This window comes from Chlorocebus sabaeus, chromosome 20 (genome assembly GCF_047675955.1).
Source record: "Chlorocebus sabaeus isolate Y175 chromosome 20, mChlSab1.0.hap1, whole genome shotgun sequence".
Lineage (NCBI taxonomy): Eukaryota > Metazoa > Chordata > Mammalia > Primates > Cercopithecidae > Chlorocebus > Chlorocebus sabaeus.
Genome location: NC_132923.1, coordinates 123,745,374 through 123,763,702, shown reverse-complemented (window position 1 = coordinate 123,763,702; position 18,329 = coordinate 123,745,374). Strand labels below are relative to the sequence as shown.

At 46.9% G+C, this 18,329-nt stretch overlaps 1 protein-coding gene and 1 long non-coding RNA gene across 3 annotated transcripts in view; one reads left to right on the top strand and one right to left on the bottom strand.

Annotated features, from left to right (window-relative positions):
- The first annotated feature begins 8,355 nt into the window (after positions 1-8,355).
- LOC119619420 (uncharacterized) lies at positions 8,356-17,170 on the top strand. Of its 2 annotated transcripts, XR_005235904.2 has the most exons (3): positions 8,356-11,808; positions 11,984-12,054; positions 12,546-17,170. It is a non-coding gene; the product is annotated as an uncharacterized lncRNA (long non-coding RNA). The 2 variants fall into 2 exon arrangements; XR_012089783.1 differs by having other exon boundaries at positions 11,984-17,170.
- Positions 15,881-18,329, bottom strand: part of LRRC38 (leucine rich repeat containing 38) — a 73,372-nt gene continuing 70,923 nt past the window's right edge. The window contains exon 2 of the mRNA XM_037985018.2: positions 15,881-17,883. Coding sequence (XP_037840946.2) covers positions 17,711-17,883 — 173 coding nt within the window. The 3' untranslated portion in view covers positions 15,881-17,710. The remainder of the gene's footprint in view (positions 17,884-18,329) is intronic.

Below are 18,329 nucleotides of genomic sequence, written 5' to 3'. Positions count from 1 at the left end.
GCAGTGGGGCTCAGGTTGTAGACGCTGCCACAATTTCACCATGATTCCTCCAAACAGCAGAGCCGCAGGAGCCAGCAGGCGGCAGGGTGGGCAGTGCAGGACTCAATTCATTTCTAGTGATTATAAGATCAAAATTTCCAATCCGTGGGTCTCGACTGCCATCTGCTGGTAGATCAGACCAGATGGTGTAATTTAGGGTTGCAAAGATTATATTTTATGGTATTTAAAAAAAATTTACTATTATGTAAATACTATTTGAGTATAAATATTTGTGTTGTCATTTATGTATATTAAAGATATAGAACTTCTAAAGAATGCAATGTAATATTTTAAGAATGGTCAACGACTGGAAGAGCCCTATCAAGGTTCTTCCTTGATAGGGCTCTAGAGGGGGGGCATTATGAGAAAATCTCTCATCGATCTGACCCAGCTCCCCAAAAAGATGTAACTTTTTTTTTTTTTTTGAGACAGATTAATAGCCACAGGAGCCGTGGCTCACGCCTGTAATCCCAGCACTTTGGGAGGCCAAGGTGGGTGGATCACCAGGTCAGGAGTTCGAGACCAGCCTGGCCAAAATGGTGAAACCCCCATCTCTACTAAAACTACAAAAAATTAGCCAGGCGTGGTGGCACACACCTGTAATCCCAAGTACTCAGGAGGCTGAGGCAGGACAATCGCTTGAACCCAGGAGGCAGAGGTTGCAGTGAGCCGAGATCATGCCACTGCACTCCAGCCTGGGCAACAGAGCAAGACTCCATCTCCAGGGAAAAAAACAGGCTGGGCGCAGTGGCTCATGCCTGAAATCCCAGCACTTCGGGAGGCAGGCGGATCACCTGAGGTCAGGAGTTCGAGACCAGTCTCGCAACATGGAGAAACCCTGTCTCTACTAAAAATATAAAAATTAGCTGGGCGTGGTGGCGCATGCCTGTAATCCCAGCTACTCGGGAGACTGAGGCAGGAGAATCACTTGAACCTGGAAGGCGGAGGTTGCAGTGAGCTGAGATCACGCTATTGCACTCCAGCCTGGGCAACAAGAGCGAAACTCCATCTAAAAAAAAAAAAAGAATAAAAAAATGGTTACCTTAGTTTGGATTCTCAAAACGAAAGAGATTTTTTAAACTAATTTTAAAGACACTGAACAATAATCGTTTATTCTTTAAAATATACTTAGAATAATACAATTTTAGCACTGGAAGGAAGCATTACAGGTTTTTTAAAATATTGAGTTTATTTTATTTTATTTTGAGACCGGGACTCACTCTGTCATCCAGGCTGAAGTGCAGTGGCATGATCACGGCTCATTGCAGCCTTGACCTCCCAAGGATCAGGTAATCTTCCTGCCTCAGCCCACCTAGTAGCTGGAACAACAAGCATGCACCACCATGCCTGGCTTATTTTTGTATTTTTAGTAGAGACCAGGTTTCACCATGTTGCTCAGGGTGGTCTTGAACTTCTGGGCTCAAGCGATCCCAAAGTGCTGGGATTGACCTGTGCTCATACCCCCGCACAGGTATGAGCCACCGTGCCCAGACTTCAGTTTATTTATTTATTTATTTATGAGAACAAGTCTCACTCTGTCACCCAGGCTGGAGCACAGTGGCACGATCTTGGCTCACTGCAACCTCCTCCTCCAGGGTTCAAACGATTCTACTGCCTCACCTCCCAAGTAGTTGGGATTACAGGCATGCACCACCACGCCTGGGTAAGTTTTGTATTATTATTTTTATTTTTAATAGAGACAGGGCTTTGCCATGTTGGTCAGGCTGGTCTCGAACTCCGGACCTCAGGTGATCCACCCACCTCGGCCTCCCAAAGTGCTAGAACTACAGGCGTGAGCCACCGTGCCCGGCCTATTATTATCATTTATTTATTTTTCTTTATTTATTTACTTTGAGATGGAGTTTCACTCTTGTTGCCCAGGCTGGAGGCAATGGTGCTCTTTGCTCACTGCAACCTCCACCTCCCGGGTTCAAGCAATTCTCCTGCCTCAGCCCCAGAGTAGCTTGGATTAGAGGCACCCACCACAATGCCCGGCTAATTTTTTTGTATTTTTAGTAGAGATGGGGTTTCACCATGTTAGCCAGACTGGTCTCAAACTCCTGACCTCAAGTGATTCACCTGCCTCAGCCTCCTAAATTGATGGGATTTCAGGCATGAGCCACCACAGCCTATTTTCTTAATAGCAGTTTTAGGTTCACAGAAAAACTAAACAAAGTTCTCATCCACCCTCTTCCCCCTTCAATATACAGCACCCCCAGAGGATCAACACCCACACCAGAGCAGAGCATTCATCACAGTCAATGGGCCACACGGATGCATCACTATCACCCACTGTCCACAGTTTACATGAGGGATCATTGCTGGGTTTTACATTCTATGGATTTTAACAAAGGGATAATGACATGTATCCACCATTAGAGCATCATGCAGAGTAGTTTTGTTTCCCTAAAAGTTCTCTGTCCTCTTCTCATTCATCCCACTGTGCTCCCAGCCCATGGCAACCACTGGACTTTCTACCGTCTCCATAGAAAAAGGCAAAACCCTTTTCTGGAACGTCTAACAGGATGAGTCTTTTCACATTGCCTTCTTTCACTTGTACAGTAAAATCATGCATTTAGGAATCTTTCTTTGATTTTTTGGGTTTTTTTGTTTTTGATTTTGTTCGACACAGAGTCTCATTCTGTTGCTCAGGCTGGAGTGCAGTGGCGCGCTCTTGGCTCACTCCAATCTCTGCCTCCTGAGTTCTCTTCCTCAGCCTCCCGAGTAACCAGGATTACAGGCACCCGCCACCACACCCAGCTAATTTTTGTATTTTTAGTATAGACAGGGTTTCGCCATCTTGACAGGGCTGGTCTTGAACTCCTGACCTCATGATCCACCCACCTCAGTCTCCCAAAGTGCTGGGATTACAGGTGTAAACCACCGCACCCAGCTAGGAATATTTCATATCTTTTTATGGCTTCATAATAGTTTGCTGGATGGATCAGTTTGTTTATCCAGTCACCTACTGTTCAGTAGGTGCCATTCAGCATCTCCCTTGCTTCCAAGTTTTGAAAATTAATAATAAAGCTGCTATAAACATCCAGGTGTGAGTTTACTCATTTTGTTAAATACCCAGGAGGATGATTACTGAATTGTACAGGTATGGTATGTTTTATAAAGATTTTTTTTTCTTTTTTCTTTTTTTTTTTTGAGACGGAGTCTCACTCTGTCACCCAGGCTGGAGTGCAGTGGTGTGATCTCGGCTCTCCACAACCTCCGCCTCCCAGGTTCAAGTGATTCTCCTGCCTCAGCCTCTGGAGTAGCTGGGATTACAGGCACGTGCTGCCACGCCAGCTAATTCTTGTATTTTTAGTAGAGATGAGGTTTCACTATGTTGGCCAGGCTGGTCTCGAACTCCTGACCGCAGGTGATCCACCCGCCTCAGCCTCCCAAAGTGGTGGGATTACAGGCATGAGCCACCATGCCTAGCCTAAGGATTTTTTTTCTTTCTTGACAATCCCACTTGTTAAATATTGCTCTAAAGGTCAGGGACTTTGTCTCCATCGTCCTGTGGTCCCATTGCTGAGCATGGAACCTGGCGCTTGGTAGCAAATGCTGTTGACCATGTGATGCAGGGAAATGTTTTGTCATCAGCTGGGCACTGTGGCTCATGCCTGTAACCCTAGAACTTTGAGAAGCTGAGGTGGGCAGATCACCTGAGGTCAAGAGTTCGAGACCAGCCTGACCAACATGGAGAAACCCTGTCTCTACTTTAACAAAATACAAAATTAGCTGGGTGTGGTGGCACATGCCTGTAACCCAGCTACTCGAGAGGCTGAGGCAGGAGAATCGCTTGAACCTGGGAGGTAGAGATTGCAGTGACCTGAGATCACGCCATTGCACTCCAGCCTGGGCAACAAGACTGAAACTCCGTCTCAAAGAAAAAAAAAATTCTAACTTGGGTACGTCAACATTATCCAACAAATAAACTGGATTATGAAAAAAATAACCCTTGTGTCACTGTGGTCACTCCATGTGTACCTTGAAAGTCCAGCAATTGGGTGAGCACAGTAGCTCATATCTGTAATCTCAGCACTTTGGGAGGCTGAGGTAGGCGGATCACTTGAGGTCAGGAGTTCGAGACCAGCCTGGCCAACATGGCGAAACCCTGTCTCTGTTAAAACTACAAAATTAGCTGGGCGTGGTGGCGCATACCTGTAGTTCCAGCTACTGGGGAGGCTGAGGGAGGAGAATTGCTTGAACCTGGGAGGCAAAGGTTGCAGTGATCCAGTGAACTCTAGCCTGGGCAACAGAGTCAGACTCCATACCAAAAAAAAAAAAAAAAAAAGATAAGAAAGTCCAACACAGTAAGAGGTACACAGAAGCACATGTGAGCGAGCTTCATTTGTTTCTCATCCTTTTTCCCTCCCTCTGGACAGAATTCTCAATGCAAAACATTCTAAAAACACAGAGCAAACATCTCCTCTGATCTCCTTATCCCAGACTTCTCTCCAGAGTGTGTGTGCTAGTGTGCTGTCTTCCAGATTTTTCTGTGACTTGCTATACATTTCTTTTTTCCTTTTTTTGAGACAGAGTCTTGCTCTGTCACCTGGCTGGAGTGTAGTGGCGCGATCTCGGCTCACTGCAACCTCCACCTCTCAGGTTCAAGTGATTCTCATGCCTCAGCCTCCTGAGCAGCTGGGACTACAGGCGCGTGCCACCATGCCCAGCTAGTTTTTGTATTTTTAGTAGAGACGGGGTTTCATCATGTTGACCAGGATGGTTTTGATGTCTTGACCTCGTGATCCTTCCACCTCGACCTCCCAAAATGCTGGGATTACAGGCGTGAGCCACCGCACCCGGCCGCAACTTGCTATACATTTCTTTTGTTTTGTTTGCTTGGTTTTTGTGGTTTTTTTTGTTTTGTTTTGTTTTGTTTTGTTTTGTTTTTTGAGTCTCACTCTGTCACCCAGGCTGGAGTACAGTAGCATGGTCTCGGCTCACTGCAATCTCCACCTTCTGGGTTCAAGCGATTCTCCTGTCTCAACCTCCTTAGTAGCTGTGATTACAGGTATGTGCCACCACACTCAACCCTAAATTATCTTTACTGAGGTGCTTTTGTTTGTTTGTTTGTTTGTTTTCCCCCAGTACTGTAAGTATTTTTAGCTTCCGGGGCCAGAAAGCTTATGCATAAAAAAGGCAGGTCTACCAGAAGGTGGAGTACTCAGCTCTTTAGAAATTAGAGATCCGGACAAGGTAGCTCACACCTGTAATCCCAGCAATTTGGGAGGCCAAGGCGGGCAGACCATGAGGTCAGGAGATAGAGACCATCCTGGCCAACATGGCAAAACCCTGTCTGCACTAAAAATACAAAAAAATCAGCCAGGCATGGTGGTGGGCACCTATAAACCCAGCTATTCAGGAGGCTGAGGCAGGAGAAGCACTTGAACCCAGGAGGCGGAGGTTGCAGTAAGCCAAGATTGCACCACTGCACTCCAGCCTGGCGACAGAGTGAGACTTCATCTGAAAAAAAGAAAAAAAAGAAAAAGGAAAAGGAAAAGAAAGAGAAATCAGAGATCCCAGCCAGGCGTAGTGGGTCACGCCTGTAATCCCTGCACTTTGGGAGGCTGAGGCGGGTGGATCACAAGGTCAGGAGTTCGAGACCAGCCTAGCCAACATAATGAAACCCCATCTCTACTAAAAATACACAAATTAGCTGGGCACGGTGGCACACACCTGTAGTCCCACCTACTCGGGAGGCTGAGCCAGGTGAAAAACTTGACCCTGGGAGGCAGAGGTTGCAGTGAGCTGAGATCGTGCCACTGCACTCCAGCTTGGGAGACAGATCGAGACTTTGCCTCAAAAAATTACAAAAAGAAAGAAATTCGAGATCCCATTTTCATGTCGTATCTTGGGTCTCTCAGAGCAGGGATGGTTTTGACTCCAAGAGCTGCTCAACCAACATAGCCAATGATTTTCCAATTTCTCTCCGACCAGGTCAGACAACCTGAGGCTTTTTTACCTAAATATGAAAAAAAAAAAAAAGAACCCACGTATCTGTGATTTCCATAAGCTGGAATTTTTGCCTCCCTGCAGTATTAAACACTGACAGCAACTGTCAATTTCCTTTATAGCTACAGCTTTTGACCAGGCATGGTGGCTCACGCCTGTAATCCCAGCATTTTGGGTAAAGATCATTTGAGGTCAAGAGTTTGAGACCAGCCTGGCCAACATGGTGAAAGCCGGTCTCTACTAAAAATAAAAAATTAGCTGGGCGTGGTGGCGGGCGCCTGTAGTCCCAACTACTAGGGAGGCTGAGGCAGGAGAATCGCTTGAACTGGGAGGCAGAGGTTGCAGTGAGCGGAGATGAAGCCACTGCACTCCAGCCTTGGCGACAGAACGAGACTCTGTCTGAAAAGAAGAAAAAAATATCTGCAGCTTTTCATGCTAGCCAAAAATGGAGTACAATTCACATTTCTGTCTGGTCATACACTAGTCACAGATGGGGTGCAAGCCACATTTCTGTCTCGCTCTATTCTTAGGGACTTCATTCAAGCCTTTTATGGAATCACACAGGAGACATCTCCAAAGAGGGAGCAGAAGGATGCAGCCCTAGTCAGCGACTTGTCATCCACATGTCATCCAGAAGTCATGTGCCTTGCCACAGTACAAACTCACCCTAGGTAATCTCACGGTCAAGCACTCTTACAGTGCAAACTAACCCTGATGCCCCAAAGGCCAAAAAATATTAGGGAGCTCAAATGCAACAGAGGGTAGAGCTCAGACCTGAGAGAGACTTGGAAATCTTGGGGTCCATGACGAAGACAGAATACCCCTTTCAGAAAAAGAGGATTAGTGACACCTTTTCCTGTGTTCCTCCAGGGGTCTCAGGGTCACCAGCAGTCTTCTCAGGTCCTTTCATGGTCACTGACGGATCAAAAAGATAAAATTACTATAGACTTTAGTTTAAAGATTTCAATTGGTTTTACTTGAAATTCTAGAATCAGGCAACATTTAATCCCATTAATTGGAGTACGTGTTCCTGTAATTAACTCTTATCTTGGGGTTTCTTAGACCACACAGTGAATATAAAATAGGTCCAAACCCACCCCATTAAAACAGGCTGGAGGATTGGGTTTACAAGGGGAAACATTTTCTCCCACTCAGAACCATCCCTGCACTGACGGGTGTACTTGGAGAATCTATCCTTTCACTTAGGGTGAGAAAGCAACGTTCCAGCTTTATGTAGTGGTATTAATTCCAGATCGCCATCCTTTGCAGGCTCTGGCCTATTTTCCTGTCCCTCCCCTATATAGGTATTAAAATCTATGCCCGTAGATTACTGGGCTCATAATGACTCCCTGCATGACATTTTTCTTGCCCCTCGCAGACATTACTTTAGTTCACTTCCTCACCACTCTAGTTGCAATCTTCATTTTGTTCTAGCACAAAAATGCTTTCTTTTTTTCTCTCTCATAGGCTAGCTATGCATTAAAAGTAGGTTGTGGCCTGGCGCGGTGCCTCACGCCTGTAATCCCAGCACTGTGGAAGGCCGAGGCAGGCAGACCACAAGGTCAGGATTTTGAGACCAGCCTGACCAGCATGGTGAAACCCCGTCTCTACTAAAAACACAAAAATTAGCAGGGCGTGGTGGTGCATGCCTGTAATCCCAGCTACTCGGGAAGCTGAGGCAGGAGAATCGCTTGAACCCAGAAGCAGAGGTTGCAGTGAGCCGAGATGGTGCCACTGCACTCCAGCCTGGATGACAGAGTGAGTCTCCATCTCAAAAAAAAACAAAAAATAAAAAATAGTTTGTATTATAGTTCATCCAGCATTCATAAATTTGTTGTTAGGTATTTGGGCAAGAATTGGATGTCTGAGAGCTCCCAGTATCTGTACGTTGATTTTGTACCTGCCTGAACTGCTGAACTGGCATATTAGTTCAAATAAGTTTACTGGTTATCTTGGATTTTCTAAGTAGACAATCATATTATCTACATTATTTCTTCATTCCATTCCAAATCCTTTGGTTAAGATCTTTAGTGCAGTGTTGAATAATAGCAAAGTCAACAGACATATTATAGCACACCCAGCCTGGAAAGCTTCTTCTTTGTTTTTTTTGTTTGTTTGTTTTGAGACAGTTTCGCTTTCACTCTTGTTGCCCAGGCTGGAGTGCAATGGTGCAATCTCCGCTCACTGCAACCTCCACCTCCCAGGTTCAAGCGATTCTCCCAGCTCAGCCTCTGCAGTAGCTGGGATTACAGGCATGCGCCACCACGTCCAGTTAATTTTTTTGTAGTTTTAGTAGAGACGGGGTTTCTCCATGTTGGTCAGGCTGGTCTCAAACTCCTGACCTCAGGTGATCCTGCCCGCCTCGGCCTCCCAAAGTGCTGGGATTACAGGTGTGAGCCACCACACCCGGCCACTGGAGACCTTCTGACGTTTCCACCATGAAGTATGACATTTGCCATAGGTTTCTGGAAAATGCTGTTTATTAATAAAACTTCTGACCTTGTATTATTTAACATCAGCCAAAAAAAAACTCTTAATGTTAAATGATTCCACTAATGCTAACATAAGCCAGAATTTTTACTTTATAACATAAGGAATATATGAATATAAGCAGTGACACTATGGAGATTTCCAAAAAGATATCAGGGCACTGGGTACATTATGAGGGCCTCAGACCACTGAGGAATCTACTTCCAAAAACGAAGCAAGCAGTATCAGGGAAGCCCTTTGTTCACTTCCCCAGGCCACTGGACAAACTTGCCTTTGTCCCTTGGGAGTGTCCAGTCTTGTCCCAGTCAGTTTCATATTTCTGTGGGGCCATTACCAGTACAACAGTTTACAAAAAGCCTCTTGATTCAACTTGAGAGAAATTTCACTTGTTCCTCCAGTGAAAAGCATCACAGCCAGGTCTCTACAATTTCCCCAGTGAGGAGAAAATGGCCCTAGGTGTTCGTTATCAGGCTGTGTTCTCAGTTGCAAAAGCCTTTCTGGTTTTCAAATTATTTGAAGACTGGGACGATAATGAGGATGAGTTATTGCTATGCGGTGTGACGGTCCCTTGTAGGCACCTGCACATATGGATGTCTTAGGCTTGATGCAGAGATTAGGTACACAGGATTTATTGGGGGGGGGGGTCTTAGGAGAACAGAGCTGGGGACAGTGGTGGTGCAGGACAGGGCAGAGGAAGAAGCCATGCAATGGCAGGTTCGCAGCTGGAGCTAGCTTCAGCCTCACCCCCCAGGAGCTGGACTAGCTTCAGCCTCATCCCCCAGGAGCTCTGGAGCATGAATCTTAGCAGAGTTGGTCCCACCTGCAGGCCAGGGGGCTGCCCTTGTCAGTGAGTTACGGTGGTGGGATGCCTGGGGGTGAGGCTGCATAACCTTCCTGGTAAGGTGATTTCACTTCTGCCAAGGATGATTTTCTAGAAGTGGGAGTGGTCACTGAGCCATTAGCAATCCACACCCACAGCAGTTAGGTGTGCCTAGTCCTGCAGATCTGGATGGGACAGTAAAGTTCACTGCACCTAAGGAAACCTGTGTCTGGCCGAGGGAAAGGCTCTGTGGGCACTGCTGTGTGACCAGAGAGCAGACACCAGGTTCTCAGGACAAAGGACTATAACAGTAGTATCAAGAGTCAATGTCACTCCAGTGTTTAGGGCCTGGGTACCTAACCCATTGGAGAAAGCTGAGACATGCAAAGGGAAACTGGTTTCAAGAAGACACTTTTAAAAAAAAAAGAGGCCGGGCACGGTGGTGTTGGTGGCTCACACCTGTAATCCCTGCACTTTGGGAGGCCAAGGTAGGTGGATCACCTGAGGTCAGGAGTTCGAGACCAGGCTGGCCAACGTAGTGAAATCCCATCTCTACTAAAAATACAAAATTAGGCAGGGCACGGTGGCTCACGCCTGTAATCCCAGCACTTTGGGAGGCCGAAGCGGGTGGATCACAAGGTCAGGAGTTCAAGACCAGCCGGGCCAAGATGGTGAAACCCTGTCTCTACTAAAAATACAAAAAAAGTTAGCCAGGCATGGGGGCCGGCGCCTGTAATCCCAGCTACTCAGGAGGCCGAGATTTCAGTGAGCCAAGATCGTGCCACTGCACTCCAGCCTGGGTGACAGAGTGAGACTCCGTACCAAAAAAAAAAAAAAAATTAGCTGGGCATGGTGGCACACGCCTGTGATCCCAGCTACTCGGGAGGCTGAGGCAGGAGAATGGCTTGAATCTGGGAGGCAGAGGTTGCAGTGAGCTGAGATCGAGCCATTGCACTCCAGCCTGGGCGACAAGAGCAAAACTCCGCCCAAAAGAAAAAAAAAATTAGCAATGTGGAGGAGGTAATCACTTCTCAGTGAATCTCTCTTTAAACATTTAGGTATTCATGAAAAGGCACAGGAGGCTGAAAGTTAACTCATTGTCAAAACATAGTATCTTTTTCCTCCACTTAACATTGTGTGGTCTGACTCCATGTCCTCAACATCTTCATGCAATCCAGCGTCTCCTGCATGAGAAATATTCTATTAACTTTCCATCATTGGCTGGGCCTGGTGCCAGCTTCCTATTTGACAGTGGAATCTATTAGAGCAGATACGTGACCTACTTTGATGTGGCTACGGACAGAGGCTTCAACCTCCTCGAACATTCAACTCCCTCTTTTGTCCCTTGAGGGAGAAAGTTAGCACAGCTACTCCAGTTGACTTTAATGAGTGGCTCCTACCCACAGTATTTCTCCGAAAAGTTTTCAGCCTTGTATGACCCCTTATTCATCAGGAGAAAGAAATGACAACAGAAGAGCATGTTTTGAAGATTTACTGCTTTCTCCCTTTGCTCCTTCCTTCAGAAGGGAGATGTGCATTACTTTTAATCCTTGGTAAGCATGGAACATAACCTACCATATCCATCTCTTCTAGTTTGAATCCTTGATTTTATTGTGACTCTGTTCAGGACAAAGAAGTAAATTCGAGATACTTAGAGGCAAAGAAGGGAGGAGAAGGTGTAAAGAGATTTTTGTTTGTTTGTTTGTTTTGGAGATGGAGTTTTGCTTTGTTGCCCAGGCTGGAGTGCAGTGGCATCATCTCGGCTCACTGCTACCTCGGCACCCCGGGGGTTCAAGTGATTCTCCTGCCTAAGCCTCCCAAAGTGTTAGGATTACAGGCTTGAGCCACCGCGCACCGGCCCTTATCCGCCAGGTTTGTTCAGGGATGTGAGGCAGGAGAATACGGTCTGGAGGCAGGGAACCTAAGGCCGATTCATGGTGACTTCCTAGAACTAAATCAAAACGAAAACCCCAACTTTCCACACCCAAGTAACAAAAGAACCAGAGGCTACTCCCTTTGCCAGCCCCACTGTCTTCTTCCATGTGGCTGAAGAAAAATGGAAAGTACCTCTGATTGGTCCCCTCCCGTAACCAATCCGGCTGGTGGTGGGCCAAATCTTCATTTACATAAGGCATAATTTTGTAACTTCACTTCAGCCTCTGATTGGTCCCTTCCCGCAACCAATCAGACTGATAGTGGGCCATTACTTCATTTACATAGGGTGTATAGCACGTAACCAATGGGAAACTTCTAGAGGGTATTTAAACCCCAGAACACTCTATAACCAGTCTTTTTAGCCGTTTGCTTAGGCTTGTTTCCTACCCTGTGAAGTGTGCTTTCGTTTACAATAAATCTCTGCTTTCGTTGTTTCATTCGTTCCTTGCTTTGTTTATGCGTTTTGACCAATTATTTGTTCAAAACACCAAGAACCTGGACACCCTCCACCAGTAACAGAAGTTAAAGGGGGAGCCGTTAACTTTGAAAAGTCAAATGCCATTTCCAAGGTCAGAGAAAAAGATGAGAATTGTTGGCTTTTTCAGAACTGTAATCTAGTGCTCCGTACAACCAGGCTTTTTTTTTTCTTTAAACTCCCTTTTGCCTAATTCCGCCTATATTGTGGTGTCATCAGAGAACATTATAAAAGAGTAGGTAATGGTGGAATTTGTTTTGTTTTTGCAGGGGCTCAAAATTGATTTTCCATGTTGTCATTTACTGGAGCTCTACTGAAGAGGATCTGGTCAGTGTGATAAGTAAGTTAATTAAGCAGTCATCTTTTCCCCCCGCTTCTCATCGCTTTGTACATGGATTTGGACAAACCCTTTCAGTTTCTCAGCAATTCTTTTGCTAACGAATAGCTCCTTACTGGTTTCTGCTTTCTGAATAAATATGTATGCAGGCTGGTTTGTCCAAATGCACTTCAGGTCTATTTAAGGTGCTGCCTGGTCACAGATGGGGAGGAGTGTCAGAGAGAGATAAATCAAAGAGCTGTCACCTTCCACGGTAGCACATTGCAAGGGACATTAACTCACCTCCAAGCAAGACAGAGGTGGCCTGCCTATCTCTGGATAAAATCTCCCACTGCTGGAGGTTGGGGTGGGAGTTGGGACAAGGAGCTGTAATTGTCTGCATCAACCTTGGCTCTGGGGAGCTGACAGCCAGGGGACCTCTCCTCTCTGGAGTTCTCTCCCTGCACCCTCCCTCACATTTCCTTGTACTACATTGGTTCCTTCTGGTCCTCCAGGTCTCAGCTTCAGTGCCACCTCTTCCGAGAAGCCCTCCGTGACCACCTCCACTGTTCCCACCACTCACCCTGTTGATTTCCTCCACGGAACAAAGGTATCTCAGTTTGCCACGATGCACACTCTTGTTTCTTCCAGATGGCCAGCTCTAGGAAGGCAGGGGCTCACCCATCGTATTCATCCGTGCTGACCGTCCACGCTCACGTTTCAGGAATTTGAGTGGCCCCGTGGGAACAGCATCTCTGCTCCTTAATGTCTGGGGCCTCACGTAGGGAGGCCTGCATGGCTCCACTGGGGCCATTAGTGTGTGGCCTGGTCTTCTCCATGAGGTGTATGCAGTGCTGGAGTGTCTGGGAGCTCCTTTGCTTACGAGTCTGGCTTCTTGGTGATCCAGGTTTCTTCCTGTCTCTTTCCATGTGGCTTGTACCCACCAGAGTCTGCCCCACCCTCAGTGGCTGGGCTTCGCACAGCCTGGTGGTCTCAGGATAGCTGGGCTTCTTATATGATGCCAGATTTGAAGAGGCAAGAAACAGAGCCTGCCAGGCCAGGTAGGCTCCTCCCCCAAAGCTGACCCAGCCTCGCTTCTCGGTATACTATTAAAGCCATCCCAGGGCCGCCCCACACCCACGGCCCACTTGCGTCTTGATGGGGGCATGGCAGAGTCATGTTGCAGAAGGGCATGTGGGGGTGGGAACTATTACTGCAGCCATTTTTGGAAACTTCAATCTGCAACATAGAAAGTGGAGGGAAGGGGCCGGGCGCGGTGGCTCACGCCTATAATCCCAGCACTTTGGGAGGCCAAGGTGGGTGGGTCATGAAGTCAGGAGTTCGAGACCAGCCTGGCCAGCGTGGTGAAACCCCGTCTCTACTAAAAATACAAAAAATTAGCCAGGCATGGTGGTATGCACCTGTAATCCCAGCTATTCGGGAGGCAGAGGAAGGAGAAATCTCTTGAACCCAGGAGGCAGAGGTTGCAGTGAGCTGAGATTGCACCACTGTACTCCAGCCTGGGCAATAGAGCGAGACTCTGTCTCAAAAAAAAAAAAGAGAAGGGCTGGGCATGGTGGCTCACGTGTGTAATCCCTGCACACTGGGAGGCCAAGGTGGGTGGATCACCTGAGGTCAGGGGTTTGAGACCAGCCTGGCCAACGTGGTGAAACCCCTTCTTTACTAAAAAAAAAAAAAAAAAAAAAAAAAAAATTAGCCGGGTGTGGTGGCACATGCCTGTAATCCCAGCTACTTGGGAGGCTGAGGCAGCAGAATTGCTTAAACCTGGGAGGCGGAGGTTGTAGTGAGCTGAGATCATGCCACCGCACTCCAGCCTGGGTGACAGAGCAAGACACTGCCTCAAAAAAAAAGAAAAGTGAAGGGAAGAAATGCAAGGTATTTAGAGGAGGTAGGCTCAGTAAAGCAACAGTGCAGTAACAGGAGGTAGAGAGGTGAACACCCACGTGGGACAACGATGAATCTAGATAAGAATAACGCTTCATAAAATAATTATTTTTGAAGTTTGGAGGAGGTATTGTCGAAACATCAGGAGTTCAGCCTAGGTTCTACTGCTCACTGCACAGAAAGTCAATCACTGAGTCCATTTTTGCCAAGGAAGAAGGCTTCAATTAGGTGCTGAAGCTGAGGAAATGGGAAGTGGGTCTCAAATCCATCTCTCTGACTAAAACAAAGGGTTTATATAGCAAGGAAGAAATGTAGCAATGTGTAAGAAAACAGGAACTAGGGAGGGGCAAGGAAGCAATCATGATGAATGAGGGGTCCAGTGTCTCATTGTCTAGATTTAGTGAGCTGGTGAGTTTCAGTTCTTTTACACGTTTTGTTTTTTTTTTTTTTTTTTTTTTTTGAGAAGACTGGAGGAAAGAACTCAGATAAACCAAATACGAGTTTCAAGCTATAAGACCAGAAGGGTCAATTTCTATGTTTATCCAAAAAAAAAAACAAAACGATGGGACTATTGGTTTGGTTTCAGAGAAAGAGCTTACTTGTACCTAGGGGTAGAGAAGGCCACTGCATTTGGTTGTACAGGTTGTGCACTGCACAACTCTTGGGGGTGGCATTTCCAGCTGCATGCAGCAAGCCCTGCAGAGGAGAATCCAGGAAACTTCATAGAAGAGGCGGCACTTGAGAGTAGGATTTCAGTGGGTGGAAGAGGTTGGCAGATGGCATTCCAGGAAGAAGGAAAAGTACAGGGAGCCCTACAGAAGTTATGGTTGTGTGAGCTCTCAGGTTTGGCAGGAACGTAGCATGGGAAAGGACAGTAACTTGTGATAAAACTCAAAAAGGGGCTTCAGGGAAGATCACAGGCGGCCTTGAATGCCATGTTCAAACTGCAGTTTATTCTCTCGGCCTGGGGTCAGCCAATGACAGCCTGTGGGCCAAATCTAACCTGTAGCCTGTGGGAATAAGACCTGTGAACTAAAGCCAGACACAGAAAGACAAATACTGTATGATCTCCTTTATATGTAGAATCTAAAATAGTCAAACTCATAGAAGCAGAGAGTCAAATGGTGGTTGCCATGGACCAAGGAGGAGGGGAGATGAGGAGGTGATGGTCAAAGGGGATGAAGTTTCAATTATGCAAGACGAGTCAGTTCTGGAGATTTACTACACTGCATAGTGCCTGTAGCTAACACCACTACTGCACTGTGTCCTTAAAATGTGCTAAAGAAGGCCGGGTGAGGTGACTCACAACTGTAATCCCAGCACTTTGGGAGGCTAAGGCAGGCAGACTGTTTGAGTTCAAGAGTTCGAGGCCAGCCTGAGACATGGCGAGACCCGTCTCCACCAAACATGCAAAAATTTAGCTGAGCTGGGCAGGGTGGCTTACGCCTGTAATCCCAGCACTTTGGGAGGCCAAGGAGGTAGGATGGCTTGAGGCCAGGAGTTTCAGACCAGCCTGGCCAACAGGGTGAAACCCCGTCTCTACTAAAAACACAAAAATTAGCTGGCCGTGGTGGTGCACACTTGTAGTCCCAGCTACTCAGGAGGCTGAGGCCCGAGAATCACTTGAACCCAGGATGTGGAGGTTGTAGTGAGCAGTGACTGCACCACTGTACTCCAGCCCGGGTGACAGAACAAGACTCTGTCTCAAAAAAATAAAAATAAAAATAACTGGCCAGGCATGGTAGTGCACACCCGTGGTCCCAGGAGGCTAAGGTGGGAGGTTGGCTTCAGCCTGGAAGGCAGAGATTGCAGTGAGCTGAGATAGGCCCCCGGCACTCCAGCCTCGGCTACAGAGCCAGACCCTGTCTCAAAAAATAAATAAATTGCTAAGAGGGCAAGTCCTGTGTTGTGCTCCTAACATACACACACACACATACAACCTGTACAACCTGTACATCAAATAATATATGTTATTTATACATTTATCAAATAGTAATGATAAAGGGACTGGGAGGAAACTTAGAGAGGTGACAGAAATGTCACTGACCTTCATGGTGGTGATGGTTTCACGGATTCACACTTATTCCCAAACTCACAAAGTTGTGTGTACAGTTTTTTACATGTCCATCATACAACGATAAAGGGATTTTTTTTTAAATGAATAGTTGTAAAAACAAAACGAGAAATTATCAACAGAGATAGTAGATGGTTGACAAAGCCTAAAATATTGACCATCTGACCCTTTACAGGAAGTCTCGGAAGGTTCCACTGCTGTGTTTGACAGAGTGATTTGATGACGGATTCATCAGACACAGGAGAATAGAGGAGGCTGGGAGACCAGGTAAGATGCTGCTCTACTTCTCCTGGTTCCAGCAAGGGAGAGCTTGAGCTAGGGAGGGTGACGATGGCCAGACTGCAAGACAAATGAGCACCCCCACCCAGGACCAGGTGCCTGTTGTCTCATTGTGGCTGATAGGATTGCTTTCTTCAACATCACCATCACGCCTTACAGGGAGATGAGGGACGTGCCAGGAGGCTCCCCATTCTATTGGGTCCCCCATCTCCAATTTGCATCAAAGGTTCTTCATCAAGTTCTATTCAAGATGTTTTTTAGTGATGTTCTGCTAAAACTATTTCAGTTGGAAATCATTGGCAGAAAGCCATAGTCCCCCTTTCATTTCCAGGAGCTGGAGGAGCTATTTTTGTTGTTGTTGTTGTTGTTATTTTTTGAGATGGAGTCTCGCTCCGTGGCCCAGGCTGAAGTACAGTGGTGAAATCTTGGCTCACTGCAACCTCTATCTCCTGGGTTCAAGTTATTCTCCTGCCTCAGTCTCCTGAGTAGCTGGGATTCCAGGCGTGGTACGCCTGGCTAATTTTTGCGTTTTTATTAGAGTTGGGGTTTCACCATGTTGTCCAGGCTGGTTTTGAACTTCTGACCGAACTGACCTGCCCTCCTTGGCCTCCCAAAGTGCTGGGATTACAGGCGTGAGCCACCACGCTCAGCTGTCAGAGGAACTGTTTCTAACAAAGGACTGCCAAGGAGTTCTATCTTCCTGCCCACTCTTTCCAGAGCTCTTGGCTTCTGGGTGGTTCTAGATGTTGATGGTGGGATAGCATGGTATAGTGGCCTCCGAATGGATGTGTCTCACTGGGCAGCAGCTTCCCCTGTGAGCACAAGCGCTCCCTAAGGGAAAAACAGGGACAGAAGGGCTTGTCTGGGATGGAGGTTTGGAAGCTGTGTGAAAAGCTTTGGCTGCCTCGAAAAATGTTGCGGGTGGGAGGCCGAGGTGGACGGATCACTTGAGGACAGAAGTTCGAGACCAGCCTGGGCAACATGGTGAAACCCTGTCTCTACCAAAAATATAAAAATTAAGCCAGGAGCGCTCTTGTAATCTCAGCTACTGGGCAGGCTAAGGCAGGGAATTGTTTGAACCCAGGAGGCGGAGGTTACAGTGAGTCAAGATCATGCCACTGCACTCCAGCCTGGGTAACAGAGCGAGACTCCATCTCAAATAATAATAATGATAATAATGTTGCAGGTGGTGTTCAGGCAGAAATCCTGCCACATCACCAATCATCAATGGCCAACCCCACCCAGAAATCCAGAGGGCAGAGCACCTGGTTCCCTTTGGGAGGGTGAAATCCCAGTGAGTAGAAATACTTAGAATCATTTAGAGCCATCATCTTCTACTTGCTGACTCTGGGCTTCCCACAGCTCTTCTGATTTTGCTTCTATCTCAACGTTTCCCCCGCGTCTTTTCCTCCAGACTAAACATCATGAATTCTTTCTGCGTTTGCTGTCTGCTGTTTGCATATTCTCCGATGGTGAATATCTTTTTGTTCTTTCTGTCGGGACCTGCTTGTAAAGGGACTTGCTAGGCAGCTCCTGAGGCTGGGGGTGGGCTGCCAGCTGCTGGCTTTGCGTAAAGATGAAGGATTGCAGGACTTCTGCGAGGCACAAGGAGAAAGAGGAGACAGCAGCCATCAATTCTCGGTTATATATAACTGTCCACCCGCAGTGGAACCAGCCCTGCCAGGGCCCAGGCAGCTTTGCTCGCTTTTTCTAGGGCCCCACTCCAGAGGGTGGGGCTAGAGAGAAGGGGAGACGGGGCTCTAGGTCCCTCTGCTCAGCAGGGCTGAATGCTTAGCTTCTCAGAACAGAATTCTCCACCTTGCTACTTACATCTTGTTCTTTGAATTTATCCCACCTCCTCAGCTTGGAGAGGGGCAAGAGGGAGACGTTAGGTTGAACAGAACTGAGTTGAAGCACACTCATTGGCTGTGTGACTTTGGGGAAGACACTTAACCTCTCTGAGCTGATTTTTCCATCTGTTAAATGAGCTTAAATATTTCTCTTTCATGGGAGTATTGTAAAGATTAAATGGGTTATGTGT